Below are 25,998 nucleotides of genomic sequence, written 5' to 3'. Positions count from 1 at the left end.
ATTAAGTACAAACTTCCAATTCCACCTTCACACCTTCTCAACAGCCTGTCTCTTCTGAAAACACCTCTCTTTGGCTTTGTGGCCCACTGGGATCATCCAGGAAGATCTCCTCATCTCAAAATCCTTAACATTGGCAAAAACCATTGTTTGTCGAACGAAGTACAGGTTCACAGGCTTGGAGATCAGGAGATGGAGATGGGGGTGGTAGTGGGGGTGGCTACTCTTCTACTCACTGTGACCCGGGCTGATTTTCTCCTTTTCTTTCAGCCATGTCAGATTCTACTACATGAAACTAAAAGAATTTAATCAGTTTGGTCTCAAGAGGTGGGCTGCACCACCTGTAATACTAAGCCTGATTTCATAAGTTCTCCAAAGTGAGTGCAATATAATTACTTTGAAGCTTGTTAAAAATGGATATGACCGCTTGCCCAAAGTTGCTCAAGATAAGGCCCACGTAATCTGCATATGTAACATCTCCTATGTGGGCCAAGTAGTTCGAGAACAAGGATACTGGTGAAGAGTGGGTCCCATTCAAATGAAAACCAGAGGAAAAGCAATGAAAAATAATTTGAAAACTTTAATGATGTTGCTTATATTGTAAGATCATAAAATCTTTTAAATAAGGTACATTCAATTTCTCAGAGCATCTAATATTCAGATAACTTATATTCCATACACTTTCCAACATTAAACAAGGGACTAAATAATGAATGTTCTATACATTGAAATAACAGCTTACACAGATAAAATTATATTACATAAACACTCCACATAGAAAATTCTACACACTTTCCATTAAAAAATATATTTCATTTCTTTCACCTGTCACAATAATAAACAAAACATATTTTTTTCTTTCTAAAATTGTCTTACACAGTTTCCCTTTTGGATGATAATATATACAAACCTTATATCCAAGTGAATATAAATAGCTAATACTGAAATAGTGTTACAGATATATTAGTAACTTTTACAGAAAAAAAATATAGGGCTTTCTAATAAAAGCCTCTAGCATTGCTGAAATCTCCAAGCTACTTAAGTTATACATTCCCATATTTAATCAGGAACAATAGAGTCTAGTTTATTATTTCCAGTTGAATTACTGCAAACAGTAATAAGGGAAGATATAGTCAGTAGATTTTGGACCAGATCTGACAGGTGGATAAACGATTTGATGTTTATTAAACTTTTGGGGAGCCCTAGTTCTTTCTCCACATCATAGTTTCATGTAGTGCCCTGGGGGAAAATGTAGGCATTGGTGGTGAGAAAGGACTCACTATACCCCGTTCAAGTGCCTGAGAAACAGTTCACGTGCCCATCGGATCTGACTCCCGGGGAGGAAGCAGGCTAGTGACTGCCTCCATTTATAAGCAGCTTATTTTGACTGATTGGACTTGGTTGCCTATCATTTCTAAAAAGAGCTTCTGGTATAGTCTGTACATGGTGAAGCTGTGCAGGAACCTGATGGTTTTCCTTAGACTCTGAGTGACAGTTTTGGGCAAGTGGTATGTTTTCATGTGCTTCAGTCCATGCATTAAGCCCTTCAAGGTGTCTTGGTCGCCATTTTTCATTCTCCACAGGCTGAGCAGCTTCAGGATCTGTTCACTTGACTTGCATGTCTTCATGGTCCTTTCAATGTCGTCTGTGCCAACTTTCTTCCCCGGCAAGCTTTCCATCAAGTTGCTGAGTTGCTCGAAGGTGAGGTTGACATGGCCAATGTGCCTCTGCACACTGATTTCACAGAGGTCAATGTCTGTAGAAAGCAAGGCACAAAGAGAGGTTAATGTGATTTCTTTTTACCTAATGTCCACCACAAAACCAGTCTGGGGCCAAAGGTTCTCTCAAGGACTGAAATTATTGAAAGAATAGGCTTTCTTTTGGTGCTGGGGGGGGGGGGGTAGGTGGGGGAGGTGTCACTGCTTCTGAGGACTGAGGTAAATATATTTGTACTGCAATAAGAAATTATATATTCTGGGTATCCAACAAAGCTTTGTTACATCAGTTTCCAGGGTGCTGATTCCAACTCATGGAACTGCTACATGTCAGGGGACTCCATTTTCACTCCATTAAGTGTAAATGGTAGCTTTTTTGTAAGTAGACTGCCAGGTCTGTCTTCTGAAGTGCATCTGAGATGGATGTGAACACCCAACCTTTGGGTTAGCAGCTAAGCATTATTGGCACCCGATTTCAAAGCTTTCTGAGGAGCACCTAACTTTGAAAAATTAACCATCGAAAATCACACGCACACTCTCATTTCCCTAAGAAGAGGCGATAGGATTTCTGAAACCAAATCCCGAACATTTCAAAACAATAGCCGTCCATTTGTAATACCAACTCTCATTAGTTGATATCAGAGTGCATATGCACGATTGAAAATAGTTTCTTCAGCCATGCTTTATTAAATAAGATAACATCAGGGGGTTATGATGATGGAAGAGACTAGCTAAAAACCCAGTCGTATGAGGCCAAAGCACTGGAGAGTATACTCAGGCTAGAGAGGATTTATTTCCGTGATGAAGTACGGCATAAACACAAGGGTGAGTGAAACTAATGTTTGTATTAATGACATGAGTCATTTAGTATACGTGAGCCCTAAGGCAAGGCAGTTCATCTTTCTGGGCTGAATTGTCCTCATTTATAAAACGGGGGATTTGGATCCTCCCGATTCTAACAGTCTGGTTTTGTACTTTCTTTCCTTTTGGCTTCAGGGCTAATTATACTTTCAAAGAGCACGTTGGGCTTGCCAAGAACAGAAGAAAAGCTTACCCTTTTGCACAAGCAAAAGCAGTCAGCTGCCTGGCATGGAACTCCTAATATCTGGTGCCTTGGTTTCGTATGTGCGAGGCCGCTGGTGGAGCGCAAGGCTATGTCGTCACTTAGCCGTTAGTGAAGAACAGTTTGAGGTTCCTATGGACGCTGTGATAGGAAAACCTTCCCTCATTTTGTATTGGCAAGTCTTCTGATGCTAATTGAAGTTGGAATCCTTCCCTCTGCATTTTGTAGAGCTTATCGTCCACGCCGTACTTCGGAGCCCCATGCTTTCCCTTGGGATGCTTCCCCACCATAGACAGGCACATTTACTCCCTCATCGTCAATCTCACTCTTTCTAAAGGGGATGCTTTATAAACCTCCTAAAATACAAGGGTACTTGGTTTTAAACTAGTTCTTTCCGCCAAGAATTTTAAATGGTTTTCAGACCTTTTCTCATTAATCCTTATAACATAGGCTATTAAAATGGTAATTTAAACATAAGCTACGTTGTGAGGATTAATGGGAGGGTATTTGTAAGATACCTGGAGCCTCTCTGAAGAAAATTACCGAAGAAATACAACACAGAAATGCCTGCTAAGATCTGAAGTGGCTAACGGACGTATCCTCCGGGAGGCCAGGGGGATCCGAATAAAACACTCTGGAAGCAAAATAGATATAGCCCCCTATGTGGAACACAGTCTCTCTTCTTTCAGAGTAGTCAGTACACTTACAAAACAAAACAGGAAACCCTGGGGAGAGTCAAAGTCACATCACCTCGGACGGCTGCTTAGAACAGCATCTACAGGGACTTAGGTGGGAGCTCTTCTCAGTCCAACAATGATTCCAAAGGGAGACATCACCTATACAACTCAACACAGTCTTGGTCCGATGCTATGACAAAAGAGTCGCTCATCTGCTTTCCCGGGTTACTGTACCTTGGATGATCTTCTTGACCATGTCGTGATCTTTGTTTTCAAGCTTCCATAACTTCAGCAGCTGGAAAGTCTGTTCTTGTGAGCTGTGTCGTCTTTTTATCCTCTCCACGCTCTCTGCATTGACTTTGGTGCCGGGCAAATTGTCTACCAGGATGCTGAGCCAATTAGGGGTAACCTTTGTAGGAACAGCAAAGCGGAAGAATGCCTCCTCACATAAAGTGACATCTGTGAAGGGGAAAAGTCAAGAAGATTTACTCAGCTGGTCTTGGAAATCGATTGGACATTAACAAAAAGATGTCTAAAATCAAGGCACTTAGGCTTCCCAAGATACCAAGAGCGCAAAAATGTGAAGCTTCAACAAAATCAACCTTCTGTGAGCTGCTCTTAGTAGCAGACTATCTACCCAACTGGGCCGATTCATATTCCCGGGTAAGCATTTCGGGGGCAAGAGCTGAATAAATGTCAAAGATACATAAATAAACTGCAGCCCAAAATGAATCATATAACTTAATGTCAACATTCCATTCTATGAAGGCTTACTTAGTGCCCACAGGGTAGTTCAAGACTGTTATGAAAACATACACCTCTGCCTTTAGTGAGCGTGAAACACAATGTAGAATGATACCTTACACATGCCCACTAACATAGATTAACTTTAGGGAACAGGCTGGGCATGGATGCATGCGTGAAAACACACGTTAAACAGGAAAACAAATACAATCCAGGTAGAAAAGAAGTGCAAGGTTCAGGGGATCTAGGTAGGGCAAGCATATCCCAAGGTGTAAGACAGGGGTGTGTCTGTCAGGCTTTGGCCTAAACCTTGGATATGCCACTCAGCATATATGGGACCCTCGGCAACCTTCACACATGGTTCTAAGGAATAAAACTCATAGTGAGATGATTGTTCATTAATACCGTATATGCTTGATGAATCATAAAAAAACAAAATAAAGAACGATGTTAAAGTTAGAAGATGCCTAGCGATTCAGTCCTCTTCCTTAATTCATTCTTTAAATAACAACAGTTAAAACCGATTCCATAGATTCCTCCCTCTGATGCATGTAAGGCCTGACCTGGTCAAGATATTCTGTATTTTTCTGTTTTTTGTTTGGACGTATTGGAGTGTAGCTCAGATGTGTTATGTCACTGTGGGATCACTCTTGAATTTTATTTTTTTAATGGTGGTTTCAAAGGGGAGTGGGCAGAGCCAAGGGGCTTCATGGTGTTCCAAAAGGGAGTGGTCGGAGACCAGGGGAGTCATGGGATTCCAAAGATGAGTGGGTGGAGATAAGGGGCGTCATGGGATTCCGAAGGGGAGTGGGCAATGACAAGGGATGCCATGGGGTTCCAAAGGGGAGTGGGCAATGACAAGGGATGCCATGGGGTTCCAAAGGGGAGTGGGCAGAGACAATGGCATCATGGGGTTCCAAAGGGGAGTGGGCAGTGACAAGGGATGCCATGGGGTTCCAAAGGGGAGTGGGCAGTGACAAAGGGAGATCCCAAGGGGACTGAGCAGAGACAAGCGGAGTCATGGGATTCCAAAGATGAGAGAGCAGAGACAAGGGGCATCATTGGGCTCCAATATCTTGAATTTTGGTTTTCTTTTTCTGGTTTTCAGTAGATGAGACCCAGGATTGATGAACCTATAGGGAGAGCAAGTAGAATAAGGGTTTCTTGCTGTGTGTGTGGGGGGGGGGGTACAGTGGGGGGGAGTGGAGGTGGGGGGAGGGTAAAGGGGAGCTGATGTCAAGGAGTCCAGGAAAGAAAGGAATGTGTTGAAACTGACTGCGGTAGCGACTGTGTGATCCTGCTTGATGCGACTGAACTATAGAATGATATGATATCGGTATTAACTCCCAATAAAACAGTTTTGAAAAAAAAAGAACAAAGAAAGGCCACCTCACATAGGTCTCCTCAATGTAGTTATTTTTCAAACAACTCACCCACACATATAATGTGTAGAAATGATGAAACTCGGTAAAGCAGTTCTGGCATAATGAGGTCAAGCTGTATGCTTAAACCACCATAAATGAAGTGTCTGAGACTTCACTGCATAGTGAAAATAGGTTGAAAATGGGTTGGAATCTAAGTTCTCTAACCCATATTGCTATGCTTTATACATTTTGATATTGTACAAAGAGATGCCTGAGCAGAATCAAACTTTTCCATGGCATTGCTTGACGTACAGGTCATGAGCACTTTGCCACTCAAACAACGTGACTCTCTGAAACTAGACTAGTGTTGGGACTGATTGGGAGCTGACACCAAGTGCTTGCAGATAATTTGACCTTGGTGATAGTGACCCTTACTGGGAAAAGAATTTAACACAACCCTCAGAAATTTGGAACTTCCATGCTATGGATGCAGTAATTTCACAAAGAACACCAACTGTGTATTTCTAAAATCTGTGTGCCACTGGACTTCCTGGTTCATTGTTGATTTATACTTTGCTGAAAATAGACATTCTTAAAAGCAAAAAAAAGAAAATTCATGACTGTAAATATCCTGCAAAGAGTCTTAAAAAGGTTCGTGGGTACACGGAATTGAAAGGTCATGGAATCTTACCACGGACTCTTTGAAGCCCACACATACAAGGTGGATACTATTCATTTGGCCTCAGACACAAACTCTGCATCACCCTTCTACTCAGGAAAACTATTCCATTTGACCGAGAAATGGGATGGTAGCGATTTTAGATGTGGAGTGTGAGCTATGAGAAGATAACGCATTTTTGGAAGGATTTTTTCATGGTGGTTTTAGTAGTGATGCACAGAGAATAATCTTAGGTGGTTACAATTCAAACCCAGGAAAATGAAACTTCCACAAACCAAGTAGCCCGTGGGCCTTGTGCTCAACTAAAATGAAACACGAATCATTGCAAAGGCTTGGCTGTTTAAAGCATAATTACCTATTCCGCATTTTGGACTCGATCCACTGTCCCCAGAGCACATATTGTCATGCATGGCATTTCCTTTCTGAATGAGCAGGAGGCCAAGGGCACTGCAATTTGTGTGTTTTCGACAGGCTGCTTTAGATGATGTCTCATTTGAGAAGAACCCATCTGGACATCTTTTGCAAACTGTATTCCGCTCCGGGGTTCCTGCAGAGAACACCAAGCAATTTAGCACCTTCCTCTCCAATACTTTCACTGTAGATACTTTCCTAATGCAGTTCAAGAAAGACCTACACGCTTCGCACTGCTACTGTTATCTTGCCCCATTCTTCCGTTGAACAGAGAGACAGAGAGAATAATGCTTCTACCGCGAGCCTTCGGGAGTCTTCTCTCATCGCCATGCAAACACAATGTGTTGCTGCTGTTCTCACCTACAAAGCACTCCCTGAGTTTCAGCAGACGGCGAAACAGAGTTGGGTTTTCATTAGGCCTGCCTTGTTTCCTACATGGTTCTTCACCCACTGATTTCTGCAAAAATCATGGAGATCGCCACTGTGTGTCTGCTATAATAATATCATTTTCATAAATTACTACCCTTTGAACACCATGCCATTAAATTCCAGTGGGTTCCTAGTGAAGTCCTTTCTTGCCTGAATTCTAATTATGGTGTAACTCATAACTATGCTAAGCTTAAAAGTAAAAATTCACTACACTACCATAAACTTTTGAAGGGGGCAATAAAGTTGGGCACGATGCAAAAGTGTAAGCCTGCAGTTAAGCTACACAGTAAATGGGAGACGATAGACCGCTTGCCTAAACTGCTGTGGGGAAGAATAAGCTCGTTAAAAGCTTCATGGAAGGGTGAGTACAGGGGCATTTTTATTGAATGGGGGAAGGATACTTGATAAATTTGGAGAAATCATTGGTAGGAAAAACTTGAACCCGTCAACAAGTAATGATCCTATTAAAAATAAGTATCTTCAAATACTTGACTCTATTATGCAAGGACATGTTATGTATTACAGTGCATTTGCATATGAAAATATCTCCATCTAGTGTAAGCTGGCTGAACAGACTTAGACCTCCAGGTTCAAATGTAGCTGTGACTGGCCAATTCGTCCTAAACCAGGAGAACAGGTACAAAAGAGACAGAGAATGTTAGTCCACTTATTAAGACCTCATTTATTGAAACTTGGCTTACTAATAATGTCAACCTCCTACTCATTGCATACATCACCCAAACCGGCTCAAAATGAAGGAGTGGGTAGGATTGGGTCTACTTTGATCTTCTGCCTCTTTCCTTTTTAAAGGGATTGATGATGCATCGACCAGTAGAAATGACTAAAGGGTAGTAAAAAATAAGGAGCGGATAACAAAGGCCTAAAACCTTCGCATGTCAAATGCACGCCCAAGCCCTGCAGTGCCATACCCTGGCAACCTCTGCCTCACACGGAAGTCTTTGAGGTATTTTTTTAATACTAAGGATATTACATCCCACATCCTTAAGCAGGGTCCCACCCCATATCAAACCAAAGAGTATAATAAGCAGAGGTATTTGGACAAGGTTTCTATGATATTTTTTCACTGTTAAAATATTGAGAATAAGAACCAAAATTCCCTATAGTCCCTTGCCACAAGTTCTGCAGGGGGAAAACATTTGAGGTATATATTTGTGTTTGAAATAGATTTGTGTGGTTCGGTTCTTCCTGGGGATCCTATTGAGGTCATATGCTTAAAATACTTTTCTAGGTAATTCATGAAGGTTGGTGAGAGGAATCCAAAAACAACAGGAGCAATGTTTCTTAGTCGAGTCAGCAGATTTATTTTAAAGCACTTTTTGAATAGAACTTCCCTCTTTCGTGTTAGATTTTTAAAATAAATCGGTCTAGGTAAACGATTGTGCCTTATTAATAGCAATAGAAAATTCTGAGACCAGAAGAACTAGATGGTGCCCAGCTACCATTTCCAATTACTCAGAAAAGGATCACATTAGAAGGTCTTGGATAGAGAGGATGAAAAATTTGGAACAAAATTCAAAATCATGAAAGCGACTGGGCTTTCTTTCCAGATAGAGGCGTTTGGAAATGCCAGGCTTTGGCCCTTAGTCACCCTTCATGTCTGAAATGGAATCACCCCCAGGTTAGAATAATCCACCATTTAAGACAAAAGAGACGTACAAAGGGTTCGGGTAAAAAGAAAGAATGGAAACAGGATATACTGAAAAGAACTGATGATTCATTGAGGTGATTGGCCTGGATTCACTGAAACAAAACGTGTATGCATTGTTGCATGTAAAACTGACAGTCTACTAAGCTTTGAAGCAAAATGTGAACCTTGCTAATGAGACGGAGTCTACCTTACAGTGGTAAGGTTTGCCACACCAGATATCAGTGATCTCAGAGGAATTTGACGATTAGCAGACAGGTTGCAAATACATAAATCCTGGAGAGGAAGGAATCTGACTTTTTAAAATTAAGAAAACAACTAGATGAAAGATTAATAAATACAACTTAAGAATAGGAAATAGGAATAAATATTATTTAATAAGGAATACGAATAATTCATCATATTCCTTCCTTCCCTTGGGCTGGACATCTCTTATTCTCCATGAGGAAACACTGTGTGGGACGTTAGGAAGGAAGAAGCCTGTAGATCTTGTTTGGGTGGCACTATGGATTAGGCATTGGTCTGCTAACTGAGAGGTTGGTCATTCAAACTTTCCAGCAAGGTCTAACTCATACTACATCATACAGTATATAAGCAGAACCAGTGGTTACACATGGGGCTGCTAACTGCAAGGTCAGCAGTTCGAAACCCCCAGCCGTTCCTCATAAGAAAGACAAGACTATCTACTCCTTTAAACCATCATAGGCTTCGAAACCCACCGGGGAAGTCCTACTCTGTCCTCTAGGGTTGTTAGAAGTCCACAAAGACTCAACAGCAGAGAGTTTTGAAGCGTCTGGACAGGGCTTCCACGGCATCTTCCCATGCTAAAATACTAGGAACAAGTGACTTGGAAGATGAGAGGAAGCAGCACAAAGATAAAATGTTACAGCGCCCTCCCCCAAACCCTATGAAGGGTCGCTATGAGTCAGAACGAACTCCATAGCGGTGGTTGGGTTTGGGTTTGGGGGTGCCATAAAATAAAATCTCTACCTTGCCCTCGGTCTGCTGACTGCCTGCTTCCTTCATTCTACAAATACAGTTTGTCTGTTTATGCAAGGAAATTCCTTGCTATTTTCCTTATTTTTCAGACTCTTTTAGTTTCAGGCTGCATAGCTCATGCTTAATTCATTTCCCAGCATGCATAACTTATTGAGAATTGAATTAAATGGCTTTATTTATTTTTTCACAATTATGGAAATGGATTTATTTGTGTTGGATGATTCCCCCACCCCCACTGCCCACCACCCTCAACCTGCTACAACTTGGCTCAACTTTGTTGCCCCATAGTAATATCAAATAAAACAAGGAAATACTGCTAAGTCGTCCCTTAATTTATAATAGTAGAGTTATTTTAAGTCAAGTTCATGCAATTCGAAGCTTTAAACCTAACATATTTGCCATCTAATAAGCTACATTCTATATACCACTACTGTTTGTCACTGATTGCAACTCCAAAAGATAGGATGGAGCTGGCCCATCGGGTTTCTAAGTCACAATCTTTATGATCATAAATTGCTACTTGGCTGTGAGATGCTGCCGGTACGTCTGAACTGCAGACTTTGAGGTTGGTAACCCAGCACCAGACCACGGGGCCAGCATGGTTCCTTTTACAAATCATCAATGTCTTCTAAATCAGTGGCTCTCCAGGAAGAATGTTTCCAGCCATGTCTGGGAAGTTTCTTGGTCGTCACAACTGGACAACGGGTGTTGCTGGCATCTCCAGGGTAGAGAGAGACCAGCCTACCACCCATGGGACAGCTCCCCAGAGCTAAGAAGTCTGCAGCCCATATGCCATTCGCAGTCAGTGTATGAAACCCTGTTCTACCCTGATGAATCAGAATGCGTTCACACGACTCTCCTCCAGAACAGCAATGGAACGCTCCTAATGCCCCCATCTCGAGAGGCTACGGACTTGCGGGGGGCTTTGTGGGTGGGAGAAAAACAACGTGGGTGGCAGCTTCAAAAGGCTCAGTGCACTCCGGTCCTAACCCGCGCTCTCAGAATGCAGGAACGTGCGCATAGACGAGCACTTGCTCTGGGCTTGACGATCTGTTTTGTCTGAGATAAAGAATGAGCTCGCTGAAGAGACTCTGCTACCATCTTTACCCTCCCAGACACTCACCTCCCCTGCCAGGGAAAGAACTAGCTTCATTTTGAATAGTGAAATGCATTTCCCCTAGCCGTTCTCATTTTTTACATAATTAATTATAACCGCTCATTGTGAGCACTCTGGAGCCTCATTAATATCAGCACAATTACCCTCCTGGTATCAATTAACATTTCTGATGTTTGTCAAAAAGAACTGCAGTTTGAAGCTCCCCAGGAGAGAGGGAAACGTAGAAGTATCTATCAACCATACAGTGTGTAACTCGTTGCATGTTCCTTTAAAAAAGTGCAATCCATCACGCATCTCATTAGAGAGCAATTTGCTGCCTTTGAGATTTGTCGCTAAATTGCCCTGGAGTGCAAAGCACTCCTTTGAGAAATGTTCCGTGGGCAGCCATCCAGGTGTACCGGACCATCCCTAGTCGGTTCCAGGTGCTGTCCCGTAATGCCACCAGGACAAAAGTGCGCTCTTAATCTTTCAAGACAGCCTGACTTTGCTCAACCCTAAGGAACACTGCGTGCGTTGAGAGCTGATACGTACCAGCTTGTGCCACTCCATAGCCAGGGGGACAAGCCCTGTGCTTCAAGCAGAACTCCACCTCGAGGTAGCGTCCTTCCTGGCACTGACACACGAGGTTGTGGGTCCGGTTGCACTGCTGCTTGACGTCCTGCAGCTCCTTGCACACCGGGTTGCAGTACACACATTCATCACTGGTGTGCCATGTGTCTGTGTAGTGGCGGTCCGGGCACGGGGCACACACGGTCTTCCGCCTTGCCGTACAGTGCTGCTTCAAGTAGGTGCCGGGAGGACATTTGTCACACATCAGCTGACGAGAGGTTTCAGAGTCATAATGAAGGTACTTTGGCGGAAAGGTTTCCTGGACGGTCCATTTGATGGAGATGTCGAGGAACTACGAGGAGAAAGGAAGGCACGGTAAAGAACTTGGAAGGAGGAAGGTTCTGCCCTACAAAGGCGTTACACTGAAAAAGTCCTTTACTACCCGACACGCCCAGTGACCTTGGTGCCTGATGAAATGCATCACCCCAGAAGCGTTTTCGGAAGAAGTACAAAATAGCAATCGTTGCCTCCTGTACCTTGACCTCAAAGACGGAGAACGCTCGCCAGCAAACACGTTAAATAGATTCAGGCTCACCAATAACTGGAGTGGAAAGCTCGTTCAGAGCACAAATCTTGAGTTGGAGATGTACCGCCTAATGACCTTGGACTCTGAATGACACTTCTTGCCCAGGGCCTCGGGATTATCTTTAGTGAATTGGATTGAGAGAGTGGCGCAGGCCCAGAATGTGCTGTTTTGTTGTAGGGAGGGGGGAAGGGTTGCTAAGAGTTGGAGACCATGTGAGGCACCTAGCAAGAACAACAACAATGACAACAACAACGAGGTGGATGAACAGGTTGTTCTCAGAACGGGTACGCCGCAGTCGTGTAAAGTACAGCTTCCCGGGACTCACGCCCTTGAACGTTCTGAACCCAGCGCTCCCGGGTTGGGCTCTGGAAGGTCCACAGCTTCTGCAGTGGGCAGAGTCTGTGCTCCGTAACTGCTCTTCCCTTCCCTCAGTGGACCCCTCGAGGCGTGCCAAGCTCTACTCTGGGCATTTGGGCCAGCGCGGTGAATAAAATAGGTTGCAAACCCAACCCTTGTGAAGCTTACAACTTAATATAGGGAATAAGAAATAGAAGATAATAAAATGTAAGTTAGAAAGTGAAACGTGCTATTAAAAAAAAAAGTTCAGCTACAAGACAGGGGAAGCACGGAGGGAGCTCAGACTCCAGTTTCCATGCAGATGTTCCCGTGGCAAAGTTTAGAACTAGATACTCTTCCCTTTTGATTTTCACATAATAAGACTTAATGATTCCAACTACATAGGGAAGTACAGAGTTGGCAGGGTGTGAAGGTTACATGATACCATCAGCCATCACTCTTAATCATACACCTATTCATTCGTACAAATAGTTATTCCCTGGACGCCTACTCCTCACTGAGCATCAGGAAAATGCTAGTAAAGGAGGCAGGCCCCCATGGCGCTGGCCATTCCATGAAAAGGTGGCAGAACTTTTAAGACTGTGATTCTTTCCAGAATGTGACCTGGTCCAGTCTGGACTCACACAGGCAAGTGGATTCTAGAAAATTAAATGACCATCTGACTTTAGGTTAACTTGGGACACATTCCGGAAGGAGGCAGGGTTTCAACAGTTCCATGTAAAAATCGCAGGGAGAAGTTTGTGTCACAGGAGAAAGGATGCCCGGAATGAGGAGACGGCTTTAGAAGCAGCTTCAACTGGGAACTCGATCTCGTAGCCCACACGTCAGAAGGCCTCCAAGAGAGCACTGAGGTCAGATCCTCACCTGAATTACAGGAAACGCACACACACACAAATCGCATTGGTGTGTGCAGAGGTGGTGTCCTGGGCTTTTATTGTTTGTGTTGGGTAGAGGGATCAACACTATTTCAGGATTTGGAGAGGGAGCAGCCCAAATATCATCATCATTTTCTCCCAACACTTCTTTGCAGAACCCAGTAAATCTCACAGAAACCCCACGCCCTAACAAAAGCACCCCAAGCTTGAGAAACAGCATGCCCTTGAATCAGGGTGGGAAAGTCAAAGACTAGCCATTTAATAAGCAATAAGGCATTTCGATCTAACTCCCATCATTGAATTCTTCCTGAAACACAGCAAGCTTCGGGTCTGACTGGACTAAGTATGAATTGCTAAATCAGAAGATTAAAGGGAAGGCATCTCAACTAGTTCCATGGCTCTATTAACCGACATTTGTCCAAAAACAAAACCCCAAAAAAACCCACACATTTATTTGATATAAACTCTCAATCCACACAGAGACTAAAGCACAGAAATGGGTTTGGTTCAGTGGTCTTTTCAGAAAATGCTCTTGACCTGGGGGTTTCTGGAGAAAGTATGTTCTTGATCTTCACAGAGACCTGTTCTTGGCTCAGAATGGTGAGGATCCACCCTAGCCTCACTCATTACCACTGAGTTCCTGCTGACTCACAGCGACCCTGCTCAAAGGGGTTTCTGAGACTCTACATCTTAACGACAGCACGCAGCCTCATCGTGGTATTTTGGTGTATCTGAAGGATTTGGGCTACCCACCTTGAGATGATGAGCCCCAAACTTAACCCACTGCACCACCAAGGTTCCTTCCATGGACCAATAATACTAGGTGAAAATTCTGATTTGATCTGGATTTTTCAGAAGTAAGCTAATCTATGTATTCAGTGAACACCTACTTATTAAATACCCACTGTGCATCAGACATCATGGAAGGAACTTAGCAGATGATGATGAACAAAGCAGGTGTGCTTTGTCTTCCTACAACTCACAGTTAAGTGAGGAGGCAGACAGCAAATAAGCACAGACGTACATCATCACAAATAATGGCAAATGCTATGAAGGAAGCAAGCGAGGTGAAATGACAGCTTCTGGACCTCGCTGGTCATTTGAATGGTCATGTGAGCCGCATTCAAGTGCCCTCATGTGGATTTGGCTCACGTCTGTGGAAGATGCTCAGTGCTGAGCAGTGAGGTTTTCCCAATGCAATTTTGCATGACCAAGCCATGAAGAAATACTTTTTCCTCCTATTGTTGGCTTCTGATTTCCTGGAAAGCCACTTTTGAAGGTTTTGTTTGTTTTTAAGAGGCCTGACCCAGAGATCTGCGGAAAGTTCTTTGTCTTGAGGGCTGCTGCTGAGTAAGCCATTATCCAGAGAGGGGGAGTCCTGCCACTCACTGCCTTAGCTGCGCTCTCTACCACCCCCCATTATGTATTTCAACACCGGTTCCTCAGTGCTGCCTCTTTTCTCTCCGACCAAGATGTGCTAAAGCTGCCCATTGGGCTTGCATTCTTTCCTGGAGGAGCTGTGCAAAAACAAGGTAGGGCCCATCGGGGGCTGAGAGTGCTTGCTATGTTCCTACATTATTAGACGCCTCATGGCTGGTTTTCTGACACCGTGCTTGGACATCTGTTGCCATTTACTCAAACTATAAGAAGGTTGAGATGAAAGGAGACCTTAGAGGAAATGAAATAAGTGAGGCTGATTGAAGGATTGGAGAGCAATTATTAGTGATTAGTGAAGGTAATTTCTTCAAGGTCAGCAGATGGAATTTACATATATATTTTTTTTACCCCCTAAAAAACAAAGCACTGTGAAGAGTCAGAGATGTACTCTCAAGAAGTTCAATTGGGTCTCTGTGTTTTATTTGAAAATTTCCACTTTGGTTAAAAGGACAAAACTGTGTGTGGCCAAAATTGGATGTTGAGGTCTCAAGATCTGGTTAACCCCAATTCCCACACTGAATTTCTAGCGAATGGAGCTAGTTACTGGACAGAGGATGAATGAACAAGATTAATAAAGCTAGCTCTTCCTCTCAGGCCTCTCTCTTACTTTTCTTCTGCAGTTCTTGGAAAAGCAACTGAAAAAGATGTTCCATAAGAGTTCATGAGACTATTTATTGTATCTTCTTTCCCACGTGATCTTTACAATCCAAATAGCATAGAATCGAAATTCCTGTCTAAAATGCAATCTTGAAACTTCCCTGAAGAAGACCTGCAAAAGCTAGGGCACGGGTCTACATCGGTCCATCTGTAGAAGCAGAATGAGCTTAGCAAAGAAGAGGCTACTCTGTGCTTTATGTTTGACTTTTGAAGAAAAATTCCATGGAATTTTATTTCCAATGTTTTCTTTTGTGCTCCTCCCAGTCCCTGCCTACACATTCCTTGGCAATAGGACCTTTTTACTCGAAAGGAACACAAAATCCCTCCAATCTAATGCTTTCCGCCAGTCCAGGATTCTTCCAGAAATCCCCATGTCTCTTTTCCTGCAATGAAAGTTGAGACCCACTCTCTGATAGTTTTGACCTTCTATTGACTTTCATTTTTTAGCATTGGACAGTATTAAAGAATTTTCCATTTAACACCCAGCCAAAAGCTCAGTACATTCAATTTTTCTCTTTCTTCCTTATCAACAGTTAGCCGAATAGGATGATAGAGGAGAAAAGTGGGTTATATTCATTGACACACCCCCCTTTATAGTCTATAGTTGGACTGGAACTAGTTATTTGTTAATTATCGGATTGTAAACAATTGTCTTGCGCTTACTCACCACCTAGACCATTAGGCAATATCCTGACAAATGGAGAAAGACTGAAGCTGTCAAGGATTTCATCTTGCTTGGATCCACAATCAACACTCATGGAAACAGCAGTCAAGAAACCAAACAGCATATTGCATGGGAGCAAATCTGTGGCAGAGACCTCTTTGAAGTATTGAACAGCAAGGATGTCGCCTTGAGACCTACAGTGCACCTGACCTCCGCCAGGGCATGTTCACCTTATATGGATGTGAATGTTGGTTACTGAGTAAGGAAGGCCGAAGGATTGATGTGTTTGAATTAGGGCGCTGGCGAAGAATACTGAAGGTACCATGAATGGCCAATAGGACAAACAGATCCCTCAGAATGTTCCTTTGAAGTGAGGATGGCAAGACTTTGCCTGAAATACTTTGAACACGTACGTTCTCAGGAGAGACCAGTCCCTGGGAAAGGACATCATGCTGGGTAAAGTAGGACAGTGAAAGAAAGAAAGCCATTGGATGAGGTGGATTGACACAGTGGCTGCAGCCATGGGCTCACACCTAACAACTGTGAGGATGACGCCGGCCCACGAGGGTTCTGTTTTGGTGTACACAAGGTCACGAGTCAGAACCAACTTGCTGGCAGGGAACAACAACACCCTGATGCCTATTTCAACCACACCCTGCTACCTACTCTTATTTTCCTTGTGAATCCCAAATTACAGAAAAAATCCTGTTGCCAACTTACGTGGCTTTCCAGACTCACTTATGTGGCTTTTTAGACTCACACATATCTGTCAAATAAACTGATGCTCCCGCACTGTGAGCCCTGAATTGTATCAGCTCTCAAAAATATTATCTCACCTCTGGTCTTAGCAGAGGAGTTGTGCTTGTGTGCCGAACACGAGTCAGGTGCGTGCCTGCTGCAAAGTCTATTCACGCTAGTCGAATCTGTCATTATCATGAAATAATTTGGTGAACGAAAACCAATCAAATGGGAATGTAAAAAAAATGTGTCTTCTAAGAAAACTAGAACTCGAACTGATTTTTTTTTTTCTAATCGAAGTAAGTGGCATGCTTTGGGCAGACCTGAGGGGGATGAAGACTTTCACTCAGGAAATCGGAGTAGTTGAGACAGTTGTTTAAGAAATGGAGAACACATTCTATCATCAGTCTGGTAATTAAGCTCCCAAACTGAAGTGAATGAGTGATACAAAGAGGCTTCCCAAAGTACGTGGGAAAATTGAAGGAAAAGATTATGGAATTTGCCCCGAAACTTTCTGAAGATCCCTTACAAGAAAGGCAGCATGGAACTCTGGTTAGTAGACACGACACTGCCTCTAAGGAAAGGTTTTAGCCACATATCAAAATAGAGATGAGAAACCGTTCAATTAAAAGGTTGTAAGTGTGAACAGAATATTTAAGATAAATATATATATATATATATATAATTTACTAATTAAATCATTTAACTGGTTATTTGATGAATTATCTAACTTTGGTGCTTAACGTTCAAAATTTCGAAAGTCAATGCTATTTGAAGTTGACTGGTATAGTGATGTAGGCAGATTTTTTAAAGGCAATATGAAGATATAATTTTGTTCTTTCTATTCTACCCTAACATTTAGGGATTCAACTCTACTTTGTGCCAGGCAGTGAATGAAAAACTTTTAACGCATTGAGTAGCACCTGAGTTAGGGTGCTTTAACATGACTATCTTTAAGTCTCAGCTTAAGTAGTAGAAAGGCCCATTAACCTGGCCCAGGACGGCAGCCTCAACTCAGAGCATGGAGTATATAATACTACTCTCTGGTGAAAGTCTTTGCCGTTTTCAGTTAAACTGTTGCTTTCCAGGATTGTTCAAAACAGGATTATTGCAAACCCTACTGTGCTTCGTTTTCATTCAGACTCAAGGGCATCACGTTAGGAGAGCAACTAAGGCCTTCTTCAAACCCAGATGGCAGCGACCTTTCTTTCCTCGTGTTAAGACTAACAATGGTACAAAGCCACCCTTATGGCAGTTTCTCAGCTAACAAGTGATTTGACGAAAGCACTCCACTGGTACCTGCTTCTTCCTAAAAATTAAAAGAACACTCTCCTGCAGCCAGTCTCCTTCGGCATTACGCAATGCAGGCAGCCCCGTGCAACAGCACTGGCTCTCTCTGGTATGCAGACATGAGTGATCCACTCGGTTTTCCATTTATGGAAAATCCATTCAACAGAACCCACGCAAAGTCTAAAATGAACTCTTGGTTTGGGAGCTCCTCTTATGATCCTTCACCATGATCTTCGCCGCAGAAACTATTTGAGGACTATCCAGAGTTGGCCGAGCTTCTAGTCACTTGGAAACCATGCCATTTTACAGCCTGATGGAGCCAAGAAAGGCAGTGTTCATGAGGTAAGTTATGGCGAGTTTCCTGGAGATCTACCATAGTATAAACTACGAAGTTTATTTGAAAGAAAAAGAATTTCCGGTGAGGGCTACTTCACTTGATTTGCTGTGTCTTCTAGTGTAACCCTTTGCCTTTTCCCTCCAAGTCGTAAATAATTCACTCACGCAGTCATTCAACAAACATATACTGAAACAATTGCTCTGCTCTGGCAGTGCTGCTAGCCACTGGGGTTGAGTATGCCAATACCACTCTTTCATTGGAGCGTTCATCTGAAAGCCCGGTTTTACGCAAAACACTCAAATCACAGAAAACATGGGAGGCAGAAGAGAGCAGAACAGCAATTAAGGGAAAACTCAATGGAAGAGCATCTCAGAATTGATAAGGGAGTGCCCTCAGGGATTAGGAAGAGGGACAGATGAAGAGGTAGATAGGATATACTGCTTGAGTGTCTTGGAGGGGAGCGGAGCAGCCATGGAAGGCATGCCTAGAATCGAACCACTAAGCATGTGGTGCTGCCATTCGCTATGACAGTAAAAGGAGTCCATTGTGCAGAAAGAATGAATGTCGTTTTGAAACTTTTCCGTTTCTGAGACTCAGCAGTGAGGTCTACTAGACTGTATCCACAAGCTGGGAGTCAGTTTTCTTTCAGGGCCATGAGCATAGAAATGGTCCTAGAAACAGAGAACGGGGATCATCTTCCCGCAGAAAACTGGGTGCAATCCAAAACATACGTGTGACAAAGAAGAGATAATAAAAAAATACAATAGAAAATGAAAACTCTTGGCACAATTTGAAAAAGGAGTTGACGTGGTGAACAAATAGGAACTTCTGACAAGCGATCAGCTTAGCAATGAGGTCAGGCTGGGGATTTCACAGAAACAGAGCCAGAGTGACCCAGTGCATTTCCCGTTTGTGGAAAGCCTGCGTTTAGAATGTTCAAAGCTGAGTTCCAAATTCAACTCATCTCCTGCTTAGAAACATCTCTGAAATGCTAGTAATCCTTACTTTACCTTCCTACATGCAATTTTAAGAAGCCCCGGAGGCACAAGTAACTATGCACTGAGGTTATCTGCTCTCAAAAATCTTGGAAGGCTCAGTAACCCACTGGGCAGCTCCACTCTGTCCCATGGAGCCACTATGAATCAGAATTGACCAGATGGCAGTGAGTTTGGAGTTTAGCTTATGCAACAATTGGGCTTCAAATGATTAAAGGGACACAAACAAAGATCATAAAGAATAAGTGCCCAGACAAGTGCCAGGCATTATTACACATGCTAATTACACTGGCAATGGAAAAAAAGGAGGCTTTATAATCAGACCCATTTCTGGAGACATGCAGAAGTTTCTTTATCAGCAGAGAGTAACCATCTTGAAATGCGCCATACTCTGGAGTCTTTGGCCAGTTCACCACTGTAGCCAGGGAAAGGGTCTCTGCCTGCTTTTCCAGATTGGTTCTGATGTCGTTCCAGCTGGGGTCCTTTTCTTGGTCTAGGGAAACTGCTTCACGGATTTGCTTAGCGAGTCCAGCAAGAATGGTGCTGGCCTCTGTAATTCTTAAATGCCTAGCAGGACGTCGTATGCAGAGTGCCCAATATGTGTTCACTCTAAGGAGCCTTGGTGGTTCAGAGGTTAAGGGCTAAGTGGCTAAACAGAAGGCAAGTGCTTTGAACCCACCCAGCATCTCTAGAGGAGAAAGAATCAATGATCTTCCATCAAGTTTATGTCCAGGAAACCCCATGGGGAGTTGTCCTCTGCCACAGGACGTGCTGGGAGTCAGAGTCGATTCGATGGAACCTAACAAACACATCTTCGAATATGGCTCCATTCAAAAGCTATGGTGAATACCTACTACGAGCAATTAGGATTAAAGATGATTCTAACCCATAAAGGATACATGTTCAAAGACAAGCACAAAGGTTCTGCACTTGTGTCATCTGTACAATGAGAGGGATGACCAAATAGGCCTGAAGGAAGATACTCTATAAAGTCATTTTCATCTTCCCTGTCATTCTGCATCATTTGTGTCCAGCCGGTGAATGGGCGGGAAAGGAGGCAGTTCATTGAGAAGTAGATCTACTGCTGCCCATTCCTGACCAGAGGGGCTGTCAAATCTAAAGACAAAACAAACAAACCCACTGCGGTACCATTGAGTCCGACTCACAGGACGGAATAGAATGTCCCTATGAGGTCTCCAGCGCGGTCGCCCTTGAGGGAACCAGAATGCCACATCTTTCTCCTATGGAGAGGCCCGTGCGTTCGAACCATGAGCATTTTAATTAGCCGTTAGGTGCTTTAACTATGGCATCACCAAGATTCCTTGATGGCCCACCACTGCTTAATAACGTTCACAATTGCCAGTTGTTTGGCTGAGGATTATATCTCTAGGGAAGGAAGGAAAGAGTAAATGAACGAAATCTGTTCATCTATGCAGAATAGATTTTCTGCTAACAGCGTTTGTAAGGCAAACAGGGAAAAAGAAACACAACTAGTTATTCTTTATTGGATGAACCATTGGACCAAAGCCTATACATTTGCTCATGCGAACTCACTTTGGGCTGAAGAATTGCTCCAGGTAAAATGGAATCCCCGCCTCCCATCCAACTACTTGTCTACATGGGGTTTTGTCTGTGCAGTGCCCACATGGCCCCACTATTTATGAAATTTACTCAATTTGTAGAAGTAAAGTTCATTAGGTATGTCTACAACGTATCACCTGAACCCATTACAAAGAGGGAAGATGGTGATACCAGTACAGAACCTAATACCAAATACTTGATTTTTATTTTTAGTACGAGAGATCACTCACTACACATTTTCCTATCTTTCCTCCAATTTTGAATGTGGCTCTTCTCGCCTTCAGAAAAGGAATGAGCAATCCCAGGTTGGGTTTAGAAACCAACAGAACTGTCAGAGCGGGCTCACGTACAAGGACTGTGTTGCTTCGGGGGTGTTTCACAGACAGGATTCATGCTCGGTGGGTTAATAGAATAAAAGCAGAGACCATCTCTGAGAAAGAGGTCATAAGGGGCGCACTTGGGACTTCCCAAGGAAGATATGTGCAAATCCCACTTATTTTGCCCCCCCGGGTCTTATGATTTCTTCTGCGAAGCTCGGGTGAGTTGGCGTAGATTACATTGGTCCTGGAAACTCCCCAACTTGACTGCAGAGCCAGCAGCACTTGTTCCGACCCATCACCTATCACCGGCAGGCCCACTTGATAGGCACAAGCATGGCCTTATGATTTGAGTGGTCCAGCTACACAAACCCCAAGGAAAACCACTGCCGTCAAGTCCAGAGACTCACACGGACCTAGAGGACAGAGTTGAACTGCTCCACACAGTTCCCGAGGCTGTAGATCTTTACGGACGCAGCTAAGCTCAGCTTCGTCCTGTGGAACAACAGGTCGGTTGGAATCGCTGGCTTTTCTGTTAGCAGCCCAGCCCTGGACCTGCAGCTCCACCAAAGGTCCCTGTCCAGCCAGGATGTCTGTTAGTTTGGGCCCAGAATTGGTCCCACAATTGATATTTGTGGATGTTATATTTTTTTAACTCCACAGTGCATTCTCCATAACAATCCTATGGAACCCTTTTAGTTTATAATGATCCATATAGAAACCCATCAATATACAGAGAAGTGCAGCCGATGAGAAAAAGGTATTGGAGAAAAACCATGCTGGTGATGAGATGGAACAGAAACTGAAGACTTCTAAAAAGCCCCTGAATTACGCAATGTGTGCCTCTGAAGTGTGAAACATTGCCCTAGGACTCATGGTTGGGACAGTGAATAATAACAGCCTTGCCAGTTAAACACCGTTTGCAGCCAAATCCATTCTGATTCATGTAAGTTCTGTAGAACCTGTCTCTCAAGGTTTATGAAGGCTATGCTTTTTATGAAAGCAGACTGCTACATCTTTCTCCCACAGAGTGGCTGGTGGATTCAAACTGCTGACCTTCCAATGAGCAGCCAAGTGCTTTAACCAAGGCTCCACCAGAGCTCTTAATGGTAGCTTTGATTCTACTATGATCTACTTTGATTATTCTACTATGATCTACTCCAGGCTAATGCACCACCTGACCGCCAATGATGCTGAATAGGTTTCAGCACAGCTTCCTGACTGAGACAGACTAGGAAGAAAGACTTTGAGGTCTACTTTTGAAAATGAATGAATGACCACACTCTGGATCACAATGAACTGATCCTCTGTGCGTGGAGTCACCAAAAATCAGGGCTGACTCAACGGCAGCCAGCAAACAACACCACTAAGCCCTTTCTTCGAGTGTTCTTATCATCCATCCCCTCCCACAGCCTCTGAGGACATACGAACAGTTCATTTAATAAATGAAGAGACAGAATGTCAGAGAAGTTCAAGGTCACAAGTCAAATGTGCTCAGTGAGTCTGGGATTCAAGTCCAAGCCTGTCTAATCCCAAGCCGCTGACAAATAACTCTCCCCTGTAAAGATTTAGTTTTTTTATTTTTTATCATTTTATTGGGGCCTCCAAAAGCTCTTATAGCAAACCATACATCAATTATATCAATCGCACTTGTGTATGTGTTGCCATCATCATTTCAAGGCAATGTCTTTCAATTTTACAGTTTTATGACCAAGACAAACTTAGAGTTTAATCAACTATAAGAGGATAAAACTTAATTTTATCGATCCATCTATCTATGTGCCTAGCCACCCCACCCAGCCACCCACCCAGCCACCAAGCTCCCTCCTTCCCTGCCTAATCTGAACTGGTAAATACATTCTTTGCATCCCATTATCCACCCATCTACCAAGCTCCCTCCCTGCCTACCTATCTGGACTGGTGAGTACATTCTTGACTCTTCTTCTGTCCCGAAACCGAATGTCCCCACAGCCTCTCTGGATGGGGGCCCTCGACACTGAGCAGTCATCTGCATTCCAGACGAAGCAGTGGCTTTGCACTATGCACCCTTTGTATTTGCTCACCCTCCTCTTCTGACTTCCTTAGCTTCCACTCACTCCTTGTCGTGGTCAGGTGTCACCCAGTTGACTCAGCCCCATAGGGACCCTATGCACGACGGAAGGAAACACTACACGGTGCTCTGCCATCCTCACCATTGTTCCTGTGTCTGAGCCCATGGACGCAGCCACTGTGTCAATCCATCTCATTGAGGGCCTACCTCTTTCTCGCTGCCCCTCCACTTTACCAAATATGCTGTCCTTCTCCAGGGGCTGGTCTCTCTCAACAACATGTCCAAAAGATGTCAGTCAGTCTCGCCATCCTTGCCTCTAAGGAGCACTCTGGCCTTACTTCTTCCAACACAGATACAGAGCATTGAAGCCACTCACTCCTGACACCCCATGATTGTTCATTTCACCAAGATGCTCAGCCAAGCTTTTGCCTCATGCTCTGCTCCCTAGAGACTTTGGACTCATATCCAACAAGTTTCCAAACCAAAAACACCAAGTTCACTGCCATATTAGGCGAAGTAGAACTGCTCTTGTGAGTCTCCAAGACTGTAACTGCTTGAGAGTGGAAAGCCTCATCTTTCGCCCTCAGGACAGCTGGCCTTGCCGTTAGCAGCCAGGGCATAATGCACAACACCTCCAAGGCTCCCACCCAGTAAGCGGGAGATTTACAATGTCGTGTCAACAAATTAACAAATGAGAATAAGGCAATCTCTTGGAGCCACAGGGAAATGGGGGAAAAGAATGAAACACAAACAAACAAAAGGAATCATTCCACCCAAGGGCTTAACCCTCATGAGCCCCATCCTGGAGAGAAGTGTGGATTCAACACCACCACAGACGTTTGGCGCTCACTTATGTGTGTCCTTCAACTTCACTACTAGATGTCAGCTCCTGGGACAAGGAAAACTCAGCTAGGTAACTATAGGGAAAAGTGCTAAGGCCTCTTTTGCAGATAACAATCCAGGCAACACAGGATTTTGTGACTGGTGGCTTCGAACTTATGACCCTGCGGTAAGTTGCCCAGCACCATAACCACTAGGCCACAAATGGCCAGCACCTTTCTATTGGATGGCTTCCTCTTTTTGGCCTGGCCTACATGGATTGATGTTGCTCAAATGAAAGAAGAGGATGAGCAGACTTCTACAAAGGAAGGCTCACTCCGAAATGATGAAAGGAACAGACAAGATCTCGGTGTGGCTGCTACACGCACTAGGGCAGCATCTGAGAGTACATGGCTGAGTATCTGCAGTCCTACTAAGCCTTTTGTTGTCATCTCAGTTCCCTACATTTTGAATTTTCGAAGGAGTCATTGAAACTGGTTTCATCTAAATTCATAGATTTTCGTTTTGGGGTTTTTTAACTTTGAAGTAGTCTTTTGCAAATTTTATCCCTCAAAGATCAGATGTGAACAGGAATCTATCAGAACTAGCTAGGTGTTCTGCTGGGCTAAGGAACAACTTTAAAATCTCAATGGCTTAAGAAACATGGGCTTATTTCTCATTCATGCTACATGTCCCTAGAGGGCTTGCTACATGCTCTTAGCACTGTACCCTTATCAGAGACCTCACTGGTAACCACTATTTGGGATACAGGCGCAATGGTGGCTACGTGATAGAATGCTCACCTTCCAAGTGGAAAATCTGGATCAGGTCCCCCGCCAGTACACCTCCTGCCCACACAGCATTGTTTTGTGCGGGGAGGTGTGGCTGCTGACATGGTGAGGGACAGGATTCCCTAGACTTTGCAGACTTAGAGTTGCCGTGAGATAGGGGCTCAGTTACAGCTAACAACAACATCTGGAGTGTTGCTGGCTTGCTGTGGAGGTGAGGAACGGACAGAAAACAACCCACCAACTTGGGAAAGGAGGTCGTTCAGCAACTAAAGGCTCTCGTTTGGAAGGAGGTTGCCCGATATTAACTACCAAGTCACTGGCCAGAATTATCCATACTTCCTTAGTTCCTTCTTGTCATAAAGAGGCAAGGAAATACACCGTCATTACACATTTGGACGGTGGACCCCAGAGGACAACTCTGATGACTAACTACAGCATTGCTCAGTAACACCACTGCTACCACCTAGCTGAGCTCTCGTTCTGTACTCTGTAGCTTGAGTGTTTTTGTTGTTATTGCTGTTGTTTTCGTTTTCCTTCTTACCGGACATTAAAGGAAGACACAGGAAATTGAAAGCAGGGAGCTGAGGTATTCTATCAGCCAGCTATATCATTCAAGTGTATTATGCCATAATCATGCCAAGGTACTCATTATTATGCTTATTCTGCTTGAATATCTCACATGTATTCCAAAGAGAAGTGTGCAGTTGTCAAGTACTTTGTTGTGGATACAAATTCAAAGAAAATGCTGCTCAATGAGTCTAAGGAGATTGCTAGTGACCATAATTATACCTCTTCAGTAAGGCCCTAGGGAATGTCTTGGCTTCTGACTAGGCTTCTAGCAACCAGGCTTCTAAATAAATGAGATATGAAAAAAAATACACACAATAACAACTTCTACATACACCAGCTAAATACCAGACGGATTATAATGAGAAGGTACCAGTATTTTCAGTTTATAAAGAATCATTGGTAATCCTAAGACAAATACATCAGATCACTTCAAAGCAGCTGATATTTCAAAAGCTTCTTCCTTTGCTGGGTTCCATTGACCCACCTAGAATTTGTTAGAAGAAAACCACGTGGGCAGAAACCTT

At 43.6% G+C, this 25,998-nt stretch overlaps 1 protein-coding gene across 1 annotated transcript in view; it reads right to left on the bottom strand.

The window, feature by feature from the left end:
- Nucleotides 1-595: 595 nt before the first annotated feature.
- TNFRSF11B (TNF receptor superfamily member 11b) overlaps nt 596-25,998 on the bottom strand; it is a 36,414-nt gene continuing 11,011 nt past the window's right edge. The window contains exons 2-5 of the mRNA XM_075549339.1: nt 11,393-11,762; nt 6,595-6,786; nt 3,687-3,911; nt 596-1,753 (exon numbers count right to left, since the gene is read on the bottom strand). Coding sequence (XP_075405454.1) covers nt 1,365-1,753; nt 3,687-3,911; nt 6,595-6,786; nt 11,393-11,762 — 1,176 coding nt within the window. The 3' untranslated portion in view covers nt 596-1,364. The remainder of the gene's footprint in view (nt 1,754-3,686; nt 3,912-6,594; nt 6,787-11,392; nt 11,763-25,998) is intronic.

Source organism: Tenrec ecaudatus, chromosome 5, assembly GCF_050624435.1.
Source record: "Tenrec ecaudatus isolate mTenEca1 chromosome 5, mTenEca1.hap1, whole genome shotgun sequence".
In the NCBI taxonomy this organism is placed as follows: domain Eukaryota; kingdom Metazoa; phylum Chordata; class Mammalia; order Afrosoricida; family Tenrecidae; genus Tenrec; species Tenrec ecaudatus.
The sequence above is the reverse complement of the archived record's forward strand: the minus strand, read 5'-3'. Positions and strand labels throughout refer to the sequence as shown.